The sequence below is a fragment of the Colletes latitarsis genome, chromosome 4 (genome assembly GCF_051014445.1).
Source record: "Colletes latitarsis isolate SP2378_abdomen chromosome 4, iyColLati1, whole genome shotgun sequence".
Taxonomy (NCBI): domain Eukaryota; kingdom Metazoa; phylum Arthropoda; class Insecta; order Hymenoptera; family Colletidae; genus Colletes; species Colletes latitarsis.
The window spans coordinates 41,855,264-41,876,756 of record NC_135137.1 but is presented as its reverse complement, the minus strand read 5'-3'; the positions used below and the strand labels follow the sequence as shown (position 1 = coordinate 41,876,756).

At 45.1% G+C, this 21,493-nt stretch overlaps 2 protein-coding genes across 4 annotated transcripts in view; one reads left to right on the top strand and one right to left on the bottom strand.

The window, feature by feature from the left end:
* The first annotated feature begins 253 nt into the window (after positions 1–253).
* Ipo9 (Importin 9) lies at positions 254–5,096 on the top strand. Its single transcript, XM_076763309.1, has 13 exons — positions 254–840; positions 909–1,281; positions 1,356–1,589; positions 1,647–2,016; positions 2,089–2,333; positions 2,406–2,664; positions 2,732–3,051; positions 3,134–3,353; positions 3,445–3,716; positions 3,778–4,186; positions 4,447–4,592; positions 4,668–4,737; positions 4,820–5,096. The coding sequence occupies exons 2-13, from the start codon at positions 940–942 to the stop codon at positions 5,029–5,031; spliced, it is 3,099 nt and encodes a 1,032-aa protein (XP_076619424.1). The 5' UTR covers positions 254–840; positions 909–939; the 3' UTR covers positions 5,032–5,096.
* A 382-nt stretch (positions 5,097–5,478) lies between these two features.
* Positions 5,479–21,493, bottom strand: part of Slip1 (SLo interacting protein 1) — a 105,945-nt gene continuing 89,930 nt past the window's right edge. For all 3 annotated transcript variants that reach the window (XM_076763313.1, XM_076763311.1, XM_076763312.1), the window contains 6 exons: positions 10,368–10,712; positions 9,875–10,045; positions 9,088–9,186; positions 8,979–9,014; positions 7,483–8,814; positions 5,479–7,197 (listed from right to left, as the gene is read on the bottom strand). In XM_076763313.1, the coding sequence (XP_076619428.1) occupies positions 6,853–7,197; positions 7,483–8,814; positions 8,979–9,014; positions 9,088–9,186; positions 9,875–10,045; positions 10,368–10,610 (2,226 nt within the window). In that variant the 5' untranslated portion in view covers positions 10,611–10,712 and the 3' untranslated portion in view covers positions 5,479–6,852. The remainder of the gene's footprint in view (positions 7,198–7,482; positions 8,815–8,978; positions 9,015–9,087; positions 9,187–9,874; positions 10,046–10,367; positions 10,713–21,493) is intronic.

The following is a 21,493-nucleotide window of genomic DNA, read 5'->3' as shown; positions in this document are numbered from 1 at the left end:
GAAACGGGCCGAAAAAATACATTAGGTGAAAGGTCTACTCGTATACCTTGTCTGTGGTACTGTGTGTACTGCGTTGATCGAGGTTGAACAGCGTGCCTCGAAAATTAAATCTCTAAATTTTATAATTGTTTGTGATTTGAAAATGAAATCTCGGATTACAAAATGGCAAAGTAATTTTTAATTTTTCCTGAAGTCTGGAATTGGTATTCCTTCTTATCGTTTTGGGATAATATGCAAATGCACATAGTGACACAGATAGTGCTTTATTTGATCCTATGTATGTACACATGTGTGTCGTGATCGTGGCGTTCTTGTCAGAACTCCGTAACGTATTTATTTTTTGTTAAAAATAATTCAAAACCATCGATAGCAAATATAATTTATTTTTACGAAGAAAGTTTCATTTAAGCGAGATTATACGAATAAGTGTACTTAATGATATTGACAAGAAGTGTTCGATTTTTTCCTACACGTTGCTCTAACCTACTTTGCCATTTCATCGTGCCGGTTCAACCAAGTTGTAACGAATATAAAGTAGAATATTAATACTTGACTTTCTTTTCTATTTCATATTTTATGGAATTAATATAATTTACTTGTTAACTCGTTGATCTTGTAAAAATTACAGATTTAAATGATTTAAATCACGCGACTAGTGTATAATAACTTTAAATGTTCAAATTCTGTTTTGCCCGATATACTTTATCGTTTCTTTAATCTGGTTTTATGATTTTAATTACAGGGAAGTTATTAAAAATAAAAAAAATATAGCTGGTAATGTTAAAAGATATATCAGTAAAACTATAGCATGAGAAGCAGGCATTAGGGATATGCATTCGGGTAAATAAATAATTTAGAAAATAGAATAAAGTTTTGTCTAAATTTTAATTGAATTTTGTTTATGAAAGGTGCAAAGTAAAGTAGTAAAAGTTTACTATAATGAGTACAATGGGATCTGATGTGCAAGGCTCTTTAAGAGAGGCTTTGTATGAAACATTAACTGGAATTCTGTCTCCGCATAGAGAGACTCGTCAGGCAGCAGAGCAAAGGATTCAAGCATTGGAAGTTACAGAGGAGTTTGGTATACATTTAACAGAGTTTGTGGTGGATCCCAATGGACACTTACCTATCAGACAATTGGCTTCTGTATTATTAAAGCAATATGTTGAAACACACTGGTCTTCTGTGGCTGAAAAATTCCGCCCACCTGAAATAAAACATGCAACAAAAGAAAAAATTAAAGAATTATTGCCACTAGGTCTTAGAGAATCTATCAGTAAGGTAATTAAATATCAGTACCTTCTGCTTATAATAAGAACTTCATTTATAGTAAATATTCTCTTTATTTGTTTCAGGTACGTACAGCAGTGGCTTATGCAATATCAGCCATTGCACATTGGGATTGGCCAGAAAATTGGCCAGGTTTGTTTGATATACTTGTAAGTTGTTTAAGTGGAGAAAGTGAGCATGCTGTTCATGGAGCAATGAGAGTTTTAACAGAATTTACGTCCGACCTTACCGATAATCAGCTACCTAACGTGGGTCCGGTCATTTTACAAGAAATGTACAGAATATTTCAAAGCGAAAATGTAAGTATTGTTTAGTAGTAATTATTTTCGTTATAATAATCGTGATATATGTTTTAGCAATATTCCATTAGAACCCGCGGTCGCGCCGTCGAAATATTTACTACAATTACGTCATTAGTAGCTGCCACAGGAGTGTATCAGAAAGGATTTACAGAGCAATATCTGCAACCAGTTATTCCTATGTTTTGCGAAAAGTTCGTTCAATGTTTAAGAGTGCCTGATGGCCCAAGCAGCGACAGTGGGCTTAAAACCGATGTTATCAAAGCTATAAATTGCCTTGTTACCAAGTTACCCAAGTACGTGTCTAGCTTTTTACCGCAGATGTTGCCGCCCATTTGGGAAACCTTAACGCAAAGCGCGAAAATTTATCAGGAAGGAATCGTAAATGGCGACAGAGAAGAAAACGACAAAGAAGTCGATTCGGACGGTGGGTCTCGCGTTTGGAAATAATTTACGTGCATCGAATAATTGTTTGAAACACTCTTTCGTTCTTTTGTAGGCGAAATAATTAATTTCAGCAATCTGATTATTGCGATATTCGAATTCGTTCATTCTATCGTGGATCGTAAACGATTCTCAAACCTCTTAGACAATTTACTGCAAGAAGTGATGTATTATCTAATAATTTTTATGCAAATAACCGAAGACCAAATTGAATTATGGACAACGAGTCCCAATCAGTTCGTCGAGGAAGAGGACGTGTTCGCCTACAACGTTCGTATTTCTGCACAAGAACTTTTAACGGTGGGTATTTCTAATAGAACACAAATTTTCTCGGAGAGAATTAAACTATTTTAATTTAATTTTGTATCGTAGGCTCTTGTAAATTATTCCGAGGAAAAGGCGGTAAATGCTCTTTGCGAAGTGGTCACGCGTCATATCGAAGCAACAAGTAGATTGCAAAGTGCAAACGACGGAAGCAAAAACGAGACATGGTGGAAACTACGCGAATCTTCCATTTTGGCCTTAAGTAAAGTAAAAGACGCTGTCGTGGAGAAGCATAAGGCTGGCATGCTTCAGTTTGACATTATTGGATTTTTAGATACAGTCGTTTTAGCTACTCTAAATGATTTAGGTATATCGAGAAGACAGTGGATTATCCGGTATATCGTTCAATTATTTTCATGCGTGCATAATTTTAGAGGCGCCGCCGTTACTTCTTGGTCGTTGTTTGTGTGTCGGTGGAAAATACGCCGAGATAATGCCGCCAGAAATGAGTTCACGATTTTTGGAAGCAACGGTCAATGGCTTACAAGAAAATCAGCCCGCTTGCATCCGTATCAGTGCGGTGAAAGCCATTGATTGGTTCTGCAAAGCGTCGACCACGGAAACGAATAGCACTATCGGCAATATCATACGGTCCCATTTACCGAATATATTTCAAGGTCTCTTTAATTTCGCCAGCCAACCGTCTACGGAGATTCTAACTTTAGTTATGGAAACGCTCCAAGAGTTGGTTACGGTAATGTCGATTTTCGAGTATTTCACTTCCATCTTTTTCAACATTTTATTTTACACCGAGTTTTCTCCTATTATCTTTGCAGCTGGATAAAGCGTTCACCGCTTCGGTGGAAAGTAAAATTTGCCCGTTAACTATAGCCGTGTTCTTGAAATTCTATAGCGATCCAATGATACTGGACATATGTCAAGATTTATTCAAGAGTCTGACGCAAAATCCTGACTGCATAGGACCGCTACAGACTCGTTTGATACCCACGTTGACCAGCATGATGGCCATTATGCCTGCGGATAAATCGAAGGATGGTAATGTTTCATTTAGTTTTATCAAGGTCTCGATGATTCTCGGTATCAAGTACGTGTCGATTACTAACGTGTATGCCATTGGTTCGCTCAGAGAAATGTCGAGACGTTGCCTTGGACGTTCTGCAAGTTCTGGTGCAATATTCACCGAGGCCGTTAAGCAGTGCGCTGGTCGAAACTGCTTTTCCCGCCGCGTGCCATTGTATTCTTAATTCAGAGGACAACGAGACGCTGCAGAGCGGCGGTGAAGTGATACGCACGTACTTGTCCGTCGCGGCACGACAAGTCACGGTGCACCGAGATAACGACGGGCAAACTGGCTTGCAATACATACTGCAGATAGTCGCTCAGCTGCTGAACCCACAGGTAGATATGTCTTTGCATCTTTGACGATGACGTCCAATGTTCAACTTGTCCCATTTTGTAGTCGAGCGAGTTCACCGCCACTTTTGTCGGTCGACTGGTGACAACGTTGATTAGGAGAGCGGGTAACACCTTGGGCGAGAATTTGGATCTGTTACTGAAGGCCGTGTTGAGTAAAATGCAACGGGCCGAGACGTTGACCGTTGTACAGAGTTTGCTCATGATATACGCCCATCTAATAAACACAGAGTTCGACGCCGTCTTAAACTTTCTGTCGACCGTGCCCGGCCCCACGGGACAGAGTGCCCTCGCGTTCGTTCTCGCCGAATGGGTAAGCAGACAGCATCTGTTCTTCGGCAGATACGATCGCAAGGTGGCGACGGTCGCGCTTTGCAAGATATTGGAGTACGGTGTTACGCACGGCGATAGCAGGTTGAACGAAATCACCGTCAAGGGAGACGAGATATATTCAGGTTTGCGTGCTTCATTATTATCGTAAGACCTAGATATCGACTCCGCATTATCTATACATCTTCGCGCTTCTTACTTCAAATATTTATTTGTGTACATTTATTTTGAGTATCAATAAGGTTTTCATAAAATTCCGAGCCAGTCCTTAACGATATTTTTCATAGAGAGGGTGATATTTTATACTTCGCGTGTATAGGTATCGATAAAATATTTATTCCAAGAACCAGCGAGCTGTTAATTGTAAATTAGGAATTATACGCAGGACAAGAAGGCGTGAGAACTAGGAGTAAAGCCGAATCACAGCCTTATCAGTGGACCACGATACCAGTTCTGGCAAAGATATTCAAGTTGATCATCAACGAGTTAGCGAATGACATTGAAGCAGTTGCTGCGAATCAGGACTCGGGCGTTAGTAACGATCTAATATTTATTTTACAGTTAGAAGAGAGCAAGCATAAAAAGTAAATAACGTTTAACGCGCAGGAATCCGAAGACGACGAGGAGGGCGACGACGAGAACGCTTTCCTAGACCCGGGCTACGAAACCATGTTACGTGAGTATGGCGTTTGAGCGTTGTTCGATCGATCTACAATTCGCAAAATATCAATACGATGAATTTCCATATTACCTATCAGTATTGGAGGAAGCTGTGAACGAAGCAGAGGAAGACGAGGACGATCCGGAGTTGTTGCAAGATTCCATTTATCATTTGAATCTTAGCCAATATTTACGAGATTTCTTGTTGAACTTTTCGACCCATCATTGTTTTCCAGCCTACGTTCAGCATCTGAATATTCCGGAACGGAAAATTCTAAGTAGTTTAAATATTAATGCATCGTTTATGTAATGAATAAATAGATATATTGATGATGAAATTTTTGATTTTCGTAATAAAATATGCAACTTTTTATACGTTTCCTTCTCTTTTATCTGGACCTCTCGTGCAACGTAGATTACGACACCCCGACACTCGAGTGATTATTCTCTTTCCTTCTTCGTTGCAATTGCTATTTCGTAAACGCTTAACAGCAAAGTCACTCGATCGATTTTTGCCGGGAAAATCGATCGAAGAAGTTGATCCGCGTTTGACACGAATATACGTGAGATCGAGTACTATTTAGCCGGCGCGTTTGTTCGTTACTCACTATTTCTACTTGTACTTATGTCCAAGTCGAACTCTATTGCATGCATACCCAATCAATTTTCTCGAAACCGAAGATACTCGACTCGTCGACTTACTTTTTCACGAGGGATCATTCCCTATCCGACTGTATCACGAATAACGTCAACACTCTGATATTCAGCTTTCTATAATGTTGAGAATTTACAATTTCGGAAACATTTCGTTACTTGGTACATGCAACACTTCGTTATTATTAAAATAAAATATGTTCGGGCAGTATAGGATCGAATAAAGGTTATGTTTTACCATATATCGATTGTTTCGTAGGTCGAGAAGCGGCAGTCATTCTTTCCCGCGCAAAACGAGAAACCGATGATCGTTCGTTTATACACAGATTATACATCGTTACATTTATTGTACATATCTACATAGACGTACTCGTTCTATTTTTCGTCCACAGAAAATGTTTCGGCTCGTGTAAAATAATCTACATACATTCATATGTATATTTATCGTTATATAATAAATATTTACAACCGTTTCGGGCGAGTGTCCAGCGACGTTTCACACGTTCCACGACTTCGTTTCGTTTCTTCTTGAAACATATCGTCGAATACGGTCCGAGTTTTCGTAGCCCGAATAGTAGAAGACATCGTTTGAAACAATTAAGATGAATAGGAGGCATTGTCGAGTGGTTATTTTATGCGTACATCTACACACATACCGATCAAAACAGTAATCGTAAGGCTGGTAGACATACAGTGAAGGATGGGCAAAGGTACTCGGACGACGAATATTTAACATATTTATATTTTGTTTATACTCGAATGCTTAGAAGTATTCGTTTGTCGTATTCGGCTTCATCGTCGAATACAGAATACCTTAACAGGTACCTCGTATCGTGTTGCGTGGCGTAAACGGAAAGATTTTAATGATTTTGGTACTCGATGTGTTAATGAGCGTAGTAGTCGTACGTGTATGGTATTAATGCGACAGATCTTTATAATATAAATTTTTTATAAATTTATAAATTTCTACAGTACCTAGGTTCTTAAAAACTTTCTACATCTAAGTCTCTAAAAAATTTCTAAAAAATTTATATTATTTTAAACTCATTAATCTGCCTATACATACGACCTGAAACAACCATATATCTGTCATTTTATTAGTGGAATTGAATATAAGGATTGCTTTGCTAATCAGATATTAAATACAAAATAGATTATTCGGTATTCAACGATGCTTCGAATAAAGGTTAGAGTATCCCGATACTCGACAACACGAATAAAGACAAAATACAAATCGAACGTCGACGTTTGATTATCGCAAAATACAATATACAATATTAAATACTGTATTCGATGCTTTGGATGCAATTCAATTTCAAAATCATTTGAATCTGCCCATCCCTGCATACAGTTAGGAAAGGATCGACTGATTATCGACGAGATCGTTTCGCGAGTCGTACGACAGCAGCGCTCTCGCGGAAGAAATCCGAATTTCGAAAACGCGGGAATAGTATTTTATTTAGCGACAGAGTCGCGCTCAAACCGTTGTGACCGACAGAAGGCCCATAAGTTTCCCTCCGGGTCCAGGTCCTCCCGCTCCACCCACTCTGTTTCCATGGACCAACATCTCCTGGACGGTAGTGAAATCGTCCAACGTGTTCTTCTTGCGGGCCATTTTCTTGTGGCTCAGCTCCACGATGTTCAACGGTTTCTTCGTTGTCTTCTCGTCCGCGTAATCACACGCAAGCAAATCGTTGGTCTGTTGCAGTTGGAGCTGTTGCTGTTGCTGTTGCTGCAACATCAGCTCTTGCTGCCTCTGTTTCCGCTCCCGTGCTCGCTCCAACTGCCTCTTGCGCTCTTCCTTGGTCCAGTACCTGCCAATCTGGAACGCAACAATAGTCATTATTGTACAGTTAATAAAACTCAAGACGAGACAAGGGTGATCAAATTTCATATACCACTTCCTTAACCCTTAAGTGGACTATCAATCTCAACTAAATTATTTTACTTAATGTTAATTTTTACCAAATTAAATTTCCTCCAAACTAATGGAGGATCACATAAATTTATTATTTATACAATTATTAGTTTAAACTTGCCATCCACTTAACGATTAATCGTGTCCCGGATCAACAATCGTTCCAAAATAGTTAGAACCAGTAACTACTTTTATTTCCGACATGGTGTCGTCCTCGGTGCTGTGTCCAGCTCGTTCCTCGGATATCTTGATGGCCCTGTTCCTCAGTATACGATTTCTGACCGGCCTCCTCGCGATGTACCTGGTCCCGTCCGCCCTCCTCTTGACTTTCCACTCCATCTGCACGTCGTTAGCTTTGTCCTCGGGCGGCACCCAGGCGGTGGAGGTGCAGACTTGTTGGCTACCAACGAACTGGTACCGCGTTAGATTCGGGGCCTGAAAGTTCCCGTGGGATTTCGACTTTTTCGCGGTGCCGGCGGTGGTCTCTCTGGGGCTGGCCGCCGCGATGGTGGCGGTGGTCGAGGTGGTCAGGTTCCTACGGTTGAGCGCCTGCTTGAACAGCTGTTGCTGCAGCAGCATCGTTTGCTGAAGGTTGGCCATGTTCGTGTACATGGTGTCGGCTGGAAGAACGGCGGTGGTGGCGTTCGTTGCGTCGCGGTCCTTGTGATGGTGGGAGCTCGAGCCTCCTCTTCTGCTCGTTTGGCTCCTGGTGGTCTGTTTGTTCCCGGACGCGGGACAGGTGCAGCTGAGTCTCTGTTGCTGGACCGTGGTGGGGGTCTTTGGCGGGCAGAGGACCAGGGTGCTCCTGTGATGATCCTTCCCGCTCTGATGGAGCTCCAACGTCAGGGGATTGCTGTTGCACGACTCGCCGGTGTTGTACGCGCTCGAACTGTCCTTTTCTTCGCCCGAGCTGTTGCTCTTGGACGAGGAATGCCACCTGGTCGTAGTCTGATTCACCTGGTTCACCGAATGCTGCGTGTTCGTCATCGTGGACGTGGTGGTGGTCGTGGTGGTCGTACCGTGGTTGGTCCAGTGTTGATGCTCGTATGGGGACGAGTAGATGGGCTCGCTGTCCGATTCCGGTATGGTCTCGTAGATGTGCTCCGTCTCGCTCCACACGTGGCTCGAGTACGCCTCTGTGAGCTTTACGGTGGCTGTCTGCTGGCCACGTACGCACAGGCCGTCCATCTTCTTCGAGCAGTCTTTGAGCGCATCCTGCATCCACTGCTTGCGGTCCTCCGTGTGATGCGCCGGCGATGACGCGTTCCTCCCGGACTTCTGCGAGGTCTGGGACGAGCACGTCGACGACGACGTCGTCGTGCAGAACACGTTCGCGGATGGTTGCTGCTGCTGTTGCTGGGAAGTGTGCGACGGCACCGGCGGCGGTGCTTTCAACGTGGACGTGTTCTCTTCCGTTTCTTTGGTTCGTTCCTCCGTCTGCTGCTGTTGCTGTCGTATCAGCTGCTCGATCAAACTGTTCTGGTACGAGGGTAGGTGTTCCGGCGACAGTGACGGCGACTCCTGAACGAGGGAAAGAAAGGCGACGGTCAAACGGGGTCGCGAGGATCGATGGCTCGAGGGGGAAGAAGATTGATAGAGTTTGGGGCGATTCGATTTATTATTTTCGGAAGTCTTGGAAGTTTTATCGATTCGATTTTGGAGAAATTAATATTTATACTACCCACCTGATGGTACGTTCGCCTGTCGTCGAACTCGTCGTCCTGAAACAGAGTTTAGACAAGGTTTCATTGCAGATAGTAGCGAGACAAGGGTGTTTCGAGTTTAAGAGTTTACCTGATAGAGACACCGGCTGACGAGGATGGTCACCGCGCTCTTCGTCTCGGCGAACAGGTTCTCGGTCTGCTCTTTGTTCGCCACGTCCCTTCCGTTCACCTGAAACGAATAAACGCGGTGTCTCGCGACCAGTCGAAAGACGATGACTCCAAAGATATCCCCGGGCAGACGGATCGAGGGAAGAAATCCCGGGGACGTAGCCGCGGCTCGTTTTTCCATCCGATTTCCCTTAAGTCGACCACTTTGTCCGTAATTACAATCCGCCTAACGAGATTAGAAGGGTAGCAGGTCGGAAGGAAATCGGGAGGAGAAAACGCGACGAGCTCTCTCGTCTAACGGGGCCTAGTCCTCTCGCGTAATCGAATCAACCAGTTCGATTCGTTGTCGACGACGATGACGACGACGCCTACTACTTACGAATTCCTTACGCTTTGCGCCGGGGACCAGCGACATACGCCGCCTCGAACGACTTAAAACGTCAAGTACAGCAGTAATTTTTTAACCTTCCCACGTACATCGTTTAATTTATTTTTACGACGAGCGGTTAATAATCAAAACGCGATCGGAGTATTTTAAAATAATATTTATCCGTCAAAGGGGACAAGAGCAATTTTTCTCAGAGGTTTTCCGTCGTCCTTTTAGAAGTCCTGTTAGCGTTTCGTATTTATTATCCTCGTAGGGGTGCGTTCCATATTTAGCACTCTTCCAGTCGTACGATCCATATTTAGTGTTCGTTTAGCCGCTTCGTACCTAAATTTCGTCGAGGTAATAACTCGCGGTGGCTTACCCTCAAGATTTGGTCGCCTTCCCGCAGACGGCCGTCGCGTGCTGCAAGACTTTCAGGAACTATTTCCGAGATATAAACTTCCGTGTCGGCGTCCTCGCTGCCGGAACCCGAGCTGTAGCAGACCGTGAGCCCCAGTTTTTCGGCGCTTCTCGCTTTCCGGAGCGTCACTTCCTGTAAAAATCGTGCTGTCACTGTTACGATCGACTCCACCCCTCCATGGAACCAGAAACGTCGCGATACACTCTTTTTTATTACCAAATTATACGAAAAACCACCCCCTGAAATCTTGATTCATCGATTAAGAACCACGCGATAATTCTACAGTCTATGAATATTAATTATATTTCGATCGACAGTGATTTAACTTTAGTCAAACTGTACAATAGATATCTCCACTTTATAGTCAGCGAACTAGTGACGTGATAATTTGTTCTGAGAGGTTTGTTCGCTATAAATAAAGTTCCATTTAGTTAACTGTGTCGTTAACAAATACCTCGAAGTCGATGTCGTGGGCGAGGAAGTCTTCGAAACTGTCGTTCGTCTGCTCGTCCACGCCAAGTGGCACTGGTATCAGTTCCTCTTCCTCGAGAAGGCCTGCCCAGTCGGTTTGCACCGCCGTCGACACCAGGGTAGGACACGCGACCATCGGAAGCTCCTTCTTGGTCACCTCGATCGTTCTGTCCTCGATTTCGTTCTTCTCCTGGGGCTGATCCTTCCAGACAGCTCGTCCGTGCATCGGTTGTCGTCGAAGGACCTCCACGATGATCGGCTCCTGGGCCGACTGAAAGCAACGCACCGCATCTTCGTGGCTGGAGTTCGATACGTCTTGCCCGTTCACCTGGAAAACGTCGCAAGAGGATATGGAAGCGATTATTTTTCTGAGATTTCACTTTTGTAAATGTCTGGGGAAACGTAACGTCAACAACGGGTCACAATTTGTACGGTTGTGGGGTCAGAAACTTGTTTTAGAGTCGAAAACTTAAAAAGATGGAGTTTCAGTGTCGATGAAATGATATTAAATATTGTGTAAATTGGGTATACAAAGCGTCAGAGTTGACTATAGGAAGTAAAAAGGTATAATATTTTAATTGAAGACCATTTCTGGTCGCTAACGGTTCGTATTGTGTAAACGTCTGATAAATTGAAACATCGTCGATCGTGAAAAGTATGCAACGAACCAATTAGCGCTCGGCAACGTTTTCGAATCGATTGCAAACCGTTTATATTCCGAAACAAAGACGGATGGATTTACACCACTTCCACAATTAACGGCTCAATTGTCGCGTCGCTATCCTCGCCACTTAATTCACTCCCTTCTAACAAGGGTAGCACTCAACGTGTCCCCCTCCGACTTTAACCTACTTTTACAGGATGGCAGATTACGGATCCCTGTTACTACGTGTAAAATAGCAGGTGTGACAGATCATTTTAAAGACACAAGCAATTAAAGTAACATCCCTTTTAGTGTCACAAATATCGATCTCTGTCGTCGAGATGGTAATGGCGCTGATCAGACATTGGACTGTGTTTTGTTTAGTAATTTAGACGATATCGGTAAACGCATAGTTCGATTAAAATATAAAATGCAACGCTTTAATGGTTTTTCTTTGTACAGTATGAGACTTCGTTCCCGAGAAAATCGACTTTGAAAATTACATGCTTTACTTGGCAGATATGTCTGACCATTGCTAGTCGATTCTACTTGTGTTGGCGTTATAGAACATTGTATATAGTAATACCTGTTTCTCGTTGACCTCAGCATCCTTTATCTAGTTAGAATCAAACGTGTAATACTATAACAGAGCATCGCGCGAGCTGCAAACTCGAGCGCAAGTAGAAATAACGAGGAATGGTCGGACGTATCACTGAAATCGCATTGAATCAAATTTAATCGTCTCAACATACTTGTTTTCCATCTTATCATTACTATTGTTAGCATTTTTAATCGAATTTAAATCAATTAGACGCCATGGATGTCCGCAAACCTGAACACAAGTAGAAATATCAACCGATGGTCGGACGCGTTGACCAGGTAATATCGAATAGCAGGCCTATTCGAAATATTTTATCGTGAAATCAGGTTACAATGCAAGCAATCCAAGCACCTAAGTTAATAATTTTCGAAATTGATTCTGGAGAGTAGAAAATGGAGTCAAGACGTCTTTGCTTTCATCTTAACTTTAACTTTCTTCGACGATAAAACGTGCAAACGTTTCTCCTGCGTGTAAAAAAGTTTCACCACTCGTCCTATGTCGGTACCAAGAGGGTTCCTCGATGAAACAAACAAATACACGATATTTACTAACGCGTCGATGGAATCGAACTCTGGGTTCCCAACTCCCTTTGCATCCCCCGCGATTCTATACAGAGTTCTCGTACCGTGGAATCGTTCGTCGAAGCATTCCAAATGTTTGTTAGCAAGACAACGTTCCTCTTTCGCGTTCCAGTTAAATCTCTCGAGACGTACGCTCGTCGATTTTGACCAACGACGTGCGAAGAAAGCCTTGGTAGCGGAACGATCGAGCAAACAGAGGCGGACGTTCGCGAAAACCACGGAACCGATGGAGTAATTGGAAGATCGCGGAAAACCGAGTCGTTTCTATGCGGCGCAAGTATTAATAGACGCCGGGTCAATTGACGAGAACGCAAAGAGAAACGTCGGGAGAAGCGGCCCTCGAGTGACATTTGAATGCGAGACGGCGCGCTGCTGGGAGCCCTTTGACGATTCTAGGACAAAATTTCGCTGTTACGATCCATTAACGGAATTACAGACAATACTCGTCGACGTGGTCGTTTTTCCACGCGATTCAAAACGAGGGTCGTTACGCTATTTACGACATCAAGTGCACAAAACGTGGCTCAGACGGGGCCCACTTCTCTCGTTTCCGGTTTTTCGCGGGTTCCTCCGATGAGTCGTTGCTCTTTCTTCGTCGAAAACTCGTCTCCCGGGTTTTCACGATCCCCCCGTCCCTCCCAGAAATCGAGCAAGGTCGACGAAAATCACGCGAAAGTTCGTAGTTCGCTTCGCGATGTTAACGATTCAATCGTGTAGCAAAACAGGTTAGTTGGACAGTTTGCACGCTTCCAAGATTTACGATTATGATTGCACTGTGATTAGACGGTAATTGCCGTGGGATTATAACGTTTGCGCGCAATCGTATCGCGGTGGATAATCAAGACTTTAGAGGTTTATTCATCGAGAGGCCGCGGTTGATGATTGATCGATCGCAAACCGCTGCAGGCAACCCGTTTTCATAATTATAGGATTTTCTATCGGAAGAAGCGACCGACGATCGACTCTGTTGCGTTATATAGTCTTGAGCTACCTCAACTAATACTTTGTAAAAGACACGAGTAATAAATGTATAATTTATAGATGTTATCTATTAAGAATCGAGGGCGTTTCCACTTCCCACGAAGTCCGCATTAAAATTGATCGATGGTTTTCGTAAGGAAACTTGAAAATATGAAGATTTAATTGGAAAAGTTACGCGATTCTAAACGGGAGCTCCTTTCACACGGACGAGACGAGTTCGCGAGGCCACTCGCAGCACGAAGGTCCTTCCGCAAGGCGAGAAGAGCCCTTATTCCCAATACGAGGCTCGCGCGCGAGCAAAACCCTCGAGCGGACAGCAGCCACGAGGATCGGGAAGGCCAGGATCTCTCGAAACCACGCCACGGGGGAAACTTGTCCCCTGGAGTAGCATGAATACGCTCGACTTTCGCGCGATATCGTCTAAAATAAAAAAAGAAACGCGGCTCTCGATCGACGTAGACGCAGCACAAAACCTGGCAGCTAACGCCACGGCATTCGTCGCGTACGTCGAGCAGTAATTAAAGGACATTCTTCCATCGATACCGCCCGCGGCGCGTGACGAGTTTATAGGAATCCGCATTATTCGCGTCGGTCGGCTAACGAACGCCCCCGCAATACCCTGGCTTTCTCCGCGAAAATTAACGAGACGGTGGCTCTCGCGCCCTCCTCTATCGACGACGCTCCCGTAAACTGTGACACGCACCGAAACCCCCCACCCCTTTTTCCTTCCTTTTCTCCTTCTGCACGCCGCCCTTTCAATCCTTTCAAAGGTTCTAGCCTTTAAACCCTTTCAAACAGTTTCCTCCGCGGGCAGACACGCGTGCAACTACCAGCTGTTTCGTCGACCGCGTCTCTCGATCTCCGCAGAGCTTCCTCCCTCTCGCCCTGTTCGCGAAACCACCCCGTGTTTCGTAGTTTACGAGATGGAGTTCTCCGACCACAAATTTCCTACGATTCTAGACTATTCGTTTCTCAACTTTCGATTGATTCGTTCGTTCTGATCGTTGCGTGAGAACTGGAGGCGTTTAATATTGTTCCACAGGCATTTGTAAAATCTTCCTATTCTTCTGATTATAATCCATCCACAGTTGTGCTCTAGCAGGTATAGGGGGCCGCTCGAACGCTTGTGAGAAAAGTGAAAGTTGAGCGAAGTCCTCTGCTGGCGAGCGCGGGAACTGTCACCACACAACAGTCGCAACAGGCCAACGTCACGCGAACGTGACAGCGATGGCTGCCCACTTTGCAACCGTATACATCCAATGTATTCGATCAGAGAATACGTAGTCGCGAAAATACGGTGAAAGGCAAGTGTCTCGTCTCTCGATCCGCGAGAGATTCTGGTTTCCAACGGCGTTTCGCGGTTCGCCGCGACGATTGCGGGGGCGAGTCCGACGGATCACCGAACGAATCGATCGCTCGTTCCCTTTCACCTGGCAGCCACCGTCGTGCGCGTTCCTAATCGGCGAATAATTGCCAGAGAAAAGCGAAGGAGGAAGCAAAAAGGAGGAAAAAATAAAAAGGGACGAAAAAAAAGAAAGGAAGAAGGAGCGATTCGGGGGAAGAAAGCGGACGAGCCCGACTCTCTCGACGAGCGAGAAGAAAAACGTTTCGACGGAGGCCGGGGGGCGGCGGTCTTCGTAATTTTTCGATCGATAGTTCGGTTCCATTCATTTGCCTGTTCGCTCGCTCGTCTTTTCGTTCCATTAGTCGCGGTCGAAGGATGCTTCCGACCGTTTTACGGAGAACACTCGAGTCCCCTATTTATTCCGCGTCGAAGAAGCGATCGGTCTGCGCGTTTCGACGAGTCGTTACCGGGCGACCGCGTATTTCCTAGCTGCCAGTAATTTTAAACGAGCCGCGTCGATCGATCTTACTCGTCTTATCGGTAAACAACGAACTTTGCCCGCGAGAAATCGATATTCAAGCAGATGCGTCCATTTTACGAGTCGATCGATCGATTCTTAAAACATTCTCTAGATAGAAATAGAATTAAATCGCGTCTGCATATAATAATAAATAATTACGAAGGAGAAAATTCCATCGGGACACTTTTAGCTAGATTTTTCCGCGTAAGGATCATTATTATTATTACATTTTTATCGCGCAAACTGAAAGGTGTACACGTAGTGGCCGGAGTCAATTGCATAATTACGCGAAGGCGGGGGGTGTTTTCAAACCTAACCTCAAAGTTGTTGGGCAAAATAAAAATATAAAACAAACCGAAAGCGTATGAAAGGACTAGGAAACGTCAGACGAAGGATCAAAGATATTCACACCGTTTCGTCAGACGGTCCCTTTGAAGAATGCTTTGACGGTAGACGGACGCATAACGTGATTTAGTTTTTAAGGGTGGGCATTCGTGCGAGAATCAACTACTGGTAGTTTTTAATACGAAATTTTGACAAATTTTATCTTGGCGACAGAAAGTTACGCATCGGTGGAACGTTTGAAAATGTTTACCCTCTACCCTCTAATTTGTTCAGCGAAGAAAAACCAAGATTTACGTGGTAATCGTGAGATCTGATATCCCTGCAGGAAATTAATTAATTCACGAGTACGTGAATAGCTCGAAATTAATTTCCCCTTGAGGGAATAAAACAAAGTTCCTTCCCTTGCGTTGGCCTTTGTGACGTTTTTCCTTAACGCAAAGATCCAACAGTTCTAGGTAATCGCTAGTCTGCGTAACGTTTTTCCTTAGCGACGAGTTCATCGCCTTGAGTATTCCTCGAACGTTCGCGGAGGGCACGTCCTGCGTAAACGCGATTAAGTGGCATCTGAAAGATGACAGCAGGTGCCGCCCTATGAAAGCCCAGCAATCCCTCGTTAGGGGCACGTCCTCCGCGTCCTTGGCCATTTATCGTCGTTTCTTCTTGTACGTTGCTCGTTCAGAGACGGGCTAAATTCATTCCCGGATACAAATTTCGAACAACGAACGAAAGCAGACCACCGTTCGTCCCTCGCGTTTCCTTATTAATTATTTATCACAGTTAGTGGGACTGTAAATTATTTCCTGGTCTCAACTAGGATGAATGATTCACCTACTGCCATCCTACACCGATTTATTCAAAATACCCAACAGTAAGTGCAATTATAAGTGCAACAGCAGTCTTTTACCCAATTTATCGTCTATATTTAATCAACGGAGGGCGTCGATATCCCTGACGATCATCGACGAACCGCTCTATCGGAGCATAAATGTACGTTGTTCGGATTTTCGTAGACGTTCGCGTAACTGAAGTCCAACAGTTCACTAAATCGAGCACTGGCGAAAGGTTGGTCGCGATAAATGTAGTTCTGCCGTGTTTTGCAACGCCCGTTCCTCGAATCGTACCGCCCCCGTTCCATTCTTCTCCCGCGGACGTTGCTCGTTTCTTTTCGCGTGGATCTGAAAGCGCGCCGCGCGGAACCGCCGCTTCGTGAAAGAATCCCTCGCCCCGGAAGAGGTTCGAACCGGATAAAATACAGTGTCCCGCGGACCTGTAAATCACTCTGCGCGTAGCGCGCCGCGGCGCCGTTCTCGGAAGAATTATCGCGGCGCGATGCCGCGCCGGATATCCCTCCCTCGCGCGTACATCTTTTTTACGTCGCTGGTTTCCGTTGTTCCCTCCCCCCTCCCCCTCACCCGTTCGTCCCTTTCATTTTTCCCCGTCGAGCCAGGCACCCGTGGATTCGCGTCGCCCAAAGAAGAACGTCCCGCGAGACGCCGGCGAACCGTCCGTTATTCCATTTCCTTCCTTTATTTTTCTCGCCGAGCAATTTCGGTGTTCCCGCCTCATACGGATTCACCGACGATAACACAACTCTGTACTATTGATCTCTCGTCGAACGACAGTTTGGTCGAAACGATAAGAACCACGGGCCTGCATGCTTTTGACTACTGACTGCTACCAGGCCCAGCAGGGGTCCTCAAGGAGCAGCAAACTCCAATGGAGACAAACTGAGGCTAGCAGAGACCAGCAGAGGCTGGCAGCAGTCATCAGGAGTGGCAATCCGTGGTCAGCAGAGGCCTGTAGGAAAATTCAAAAGTAGACGTAATACATACAGTCATACAGAAAGCGTGCATCAAATTTCACGCACAATTTCTCCCTGAAACCCAGCATAAAATGGAAATTTTATGGGTCAATGCGATCCTGTACTCGTTTATCGTAGTCCTGAACCATTCGAGTGTCAATACCATCGATGGACTCCATTTGTAACAGAGAAATGGAACAAGCCTATAGGTGGTGGCATTCCTTTCGAGTCTGCTCGCCGAAGAATCGTCCTATATCAGGAATCTCCTCTGATCGGGCCTCAGGACTTCGTAAAACAATTTCGACGATCGCTAGGAACAAAGTCTGAGGAGCACCGCCTCCGTTCTTTCTCTTCTTTCAGCCGTCTCATCGTCTCATCCACGCTATTGCCTCTTCCTCTCCCTCGTCGTCCTGACACTGGATTCGCAACCATTCGAGCAACAACCCCGAACACTCGACGATTATCGGGTTTCGAACAGTCACGTTCGCGTCTGTGGCCCCCTATATCAGACGCCACGGATTTATTTCGCGCGATACGAGCGCGGTTGAAAAAAATCGTTCGACGCGCGGTTCGCGGCGAGAACGAGCGAAAAAGGAAAAAAAAGGAAAAAAAAGGGAAAGGGAACCGGGAAAAGGGATGAGGCGGCGAAGGAAAAGGACGGGCGGGTTGGAGGTGGTGGTGAAGGAGGGTGAGAGAATGTAAAGAGGGCAAAGGTAAGGGGATAAGAGAAGGCGGGTGGGGGACGAGGGAGGAGGAGGAGGAGAGGGAGGGGGGAGGGGGAGGCAGGCAGGCATTTCTGACGGCAAAGCGCGGATTGTGAGCCAGTCGTCGAGCGGGGCGCAGGGAGGGGGAATCGCGTACAAGGAAGAAAAAAGGGAGCCGTCAAGCTGTCGCTCGCGTTCCGTAAACACGGAAGTCTGAAGTGCCCCGGCTTTGAACACCGACGACTACCGAACGACGCCGACGACGACGACGACGACGACGACGACGACGTCGACCGTCGACGACGATCGTAATTACCGTCGTAGATGGGACCGCTGCTCGGGGAAACGTGTCGTTTACGTTTCAACTGTGCATCGTGCCGCCTTCCGACGCCCCTCCATTTTTTTACCTTCGTCGTACCACCCCTTCGTATCACCTTCGCGCGCGAACCCTCGCGCGACCGTCCCGCGAACGTCTCGATCGTACCCTTCGCGAGCAACCTCTTCCGGGGAAGTCCTCGAGGAACATCCCGTGGGATAGTGGATCCAGTCGATCAAGGGAGATGGGCTTCTCAACGAAAAATTACCCTCAAACGAAAGAAACACGAAACTTCTTTAACCCTTAAGCGGATTATTAGGACCGCCGTGGCCCTCCGCAAGTTTAAACTAATGATTGCAATGCAATTTTTGGAATGCTTTGAAGGAAAGTTAATTTCCATTTACCAATTTCGTTAGAAAGAAGCTTGCCCTTTTCGTAGATGAATGCCCTCTAGATTTTCTGCGTCACGGACAGAATGGAGCGAGTTTCTGCTTCGAAATAGAAAGCGAACATGATGGATAACACTTTCGGGGAGCAAGTGTCGGAGGAGCGTTATCAGTCGAGCGAACTTGGTAATTCACGACGAAGATAAGTGTTCTCTCGTTGTCGCGTATCCGATCACGAGGAGGCGGTTAACGAGGTGGGATGGATCGAGACACGCGATGGCGATGGCTGCTCCCGCGCCGAACGGATCCTCCCGGAAATATTAATAACCGTCATAAATTTTAACGTACTTCTTCTTCGCGCTCTCTGCTCCCTCGTTCCGTCGACGTCGTTCCTCGCCTACAGCGAGCAAAATGCTCGCCAAGATCCGCCAAAAATCGGGATTAAGCCATAAATTCGGCACGGTGACACCCCTCTCTGTGTAAATATATTTGCGATTTCGCCGACAGGCTCGAGGGGACGCACTCCTAAACACGACCTCGAATCGAAAAAGACGGATGCACGGATTTATTCGTTCCTCTTTCTCTGAACTACAACCGATACATTTTCTTTTATATTAATTTTATACTACTCGTTTCCTAGCACAGAACGTGCTACTCAAGTAGACTCTCGATCTCAACCGAATTATTTTACTTAACGTTGATTTTTACCAAATTGGTAAATGGAAATCACCTCTCCTTCGAAGCATTTAAAAAATAACGAACAATTCAATTTTCAATAATCCACTTAAAGGTTAAGGAGGTTGAAACGTCTCGATACCGCTAGCAATTTCTTTCGGGATCGATCTCCGTTGGTCCCAACAATACCAAATAAACGAGGGTCCCGTGGCTGGCTTTCTCGACAGCGTAAAAAACGAAAGAAAGAGGAACGAGCGGTCGTCCATCTCGTCGATCTTGTCGCCGCGGGACATTCCGGGCGTATTTCGGATCGTGCTCGAAACGGGACGCGGACAGTTCCGGAAACGAGCCGGAATGGAACGGAAACGGAATCGAGGACGTTTCGCGGCGGTGGAGTGACGCGATAATCGCGATGGGACGCCACTGACAGCCGTCAGATCAGACGCGGACAGAGACGGATGGCAGGCAATTTAAAATCGTGCTCAGACCTTATCTCGCTGCTCGCTATGGTCCACCATCGTTCCCTCTCTCTCCTTGTCGCTCTGTACAGAGACTCAATGCTATCTGTGATTTCCTTCCTCTCAACATCGGCTCTGTTCTGGGGGAAAACCCTTCGACCGGCTCCTCATCGACGCGCCGTAATTCTTTTCGAGAGGTTACACCGATTAAGGACGCCTTCCCTTCGACTAACGAGAACAGTGCAACACCCTCGTCGATTTGACTGCGACACCCTCTTTGCACACACATAATATTATCGGAAACTCAACATTTTTCGAGCGATTCCCTGTTAAGGATCGTACAGCAATTGGCAGCAAATCGAACGGTTTTTCAAATTTGTACAATTTATAGTTAATAATAATCTAAATGCAAACTAGTCAGACATCATAGACGGTGTTTCAGGAATGTTTACTAGAGCATAAGGATCGTGTTCGATTGTTTCCTGACATTACGATGTCCTCGAGGGATATTATTATCTCAGGCCAATAAATCTCCTCCCTTGCTGTCCCTCTGTTCCTTCTCTCCCTCTTGATCGTTATTTATACCGCCAAGGTCGACGCTTCTTAATCGCGAAATTCCGTAAGGGTAACTCCCGTCTCTCGTACGAGCCCAGATGGGGACGGCAGACTTTGGTAATGAAGCGCTTAAGGGCCTGGTTGACACAGAGCCACGTTTAACAGTAAAGAAGATTGCAGAAAGATTGGGTTCGTCCATTGCTGGGGTGTATCGTCGCTTACAAGATACCGGGGAACCGTCCGGAACTCGCCAAATGGATTCCGGCCGAGTGGTCAATGGAGGATTCCCTTCAACGAACCAACATTGCGATTATTCCGGGATCCTGAAACTCGTGATCTTCTCGTTCACTTTCTTGAGTGGTGTACCTTCTCAAATTAACATTAAATAATTGCTATTTTTTAAGCATAACGCGTCGACGAGCCAAGATTTTGTTGCTAAACGATACGTAGGGGGTCAATAAATAGCGTACTCCTTTACTCATACTAGCTCGTGTTCTGAAAGAGGAAGGAAGTCGCCATTTTGTGGATCCATAGATGCAACATTGTTGTTGATGTATCATAAGTGTCATATGATTTGCACCACTCGTATTGTCACGGTAGATTAAATATAGAGGATCGTACAACGAATGCTTCCATGTTTGGGATACGTGTGTGTTACAAGATTTATACATGTTAAAGATTCATTAATAAATATAGAAACACACTGAAAACCGTCGTGAGTCGGTACATTGTGCTTTCGTAGACGTAAAAACATGAACAAATTAAGCAACCACTTTTAAATTGACGCTTGACAACTTTGAAAAGATCCCCCGTTTAGGAGGAAACTAGTTCAGCCTCTTCTTTCACCGGATGTCTCTATGGACTTAGTTTCCCCTTCAGTTTCTTAATGATGACATTTTCATGCTACTTCAGCTCGAATCTCACAACCATACACAGGGTGTCCCACATGAAACAGAACTCCCAATTATCGTCGGAGATAAACAAGATATCATCTGTTGCTCGTAGATTAAATATTGCAGAATATCATATTATTAAAATTATTATACTATTGATAAATGAATAAATACACAGCGTAAAACGACACTCGACCGCTATACAAACTTTATTACGTATTTTCTTCTTCAAATTTTGATAACAAAACGTGCAAGCATAATTTAATTAACTTAAACGTTTAAAACCTAGGCTTCGGGCTCTCTTC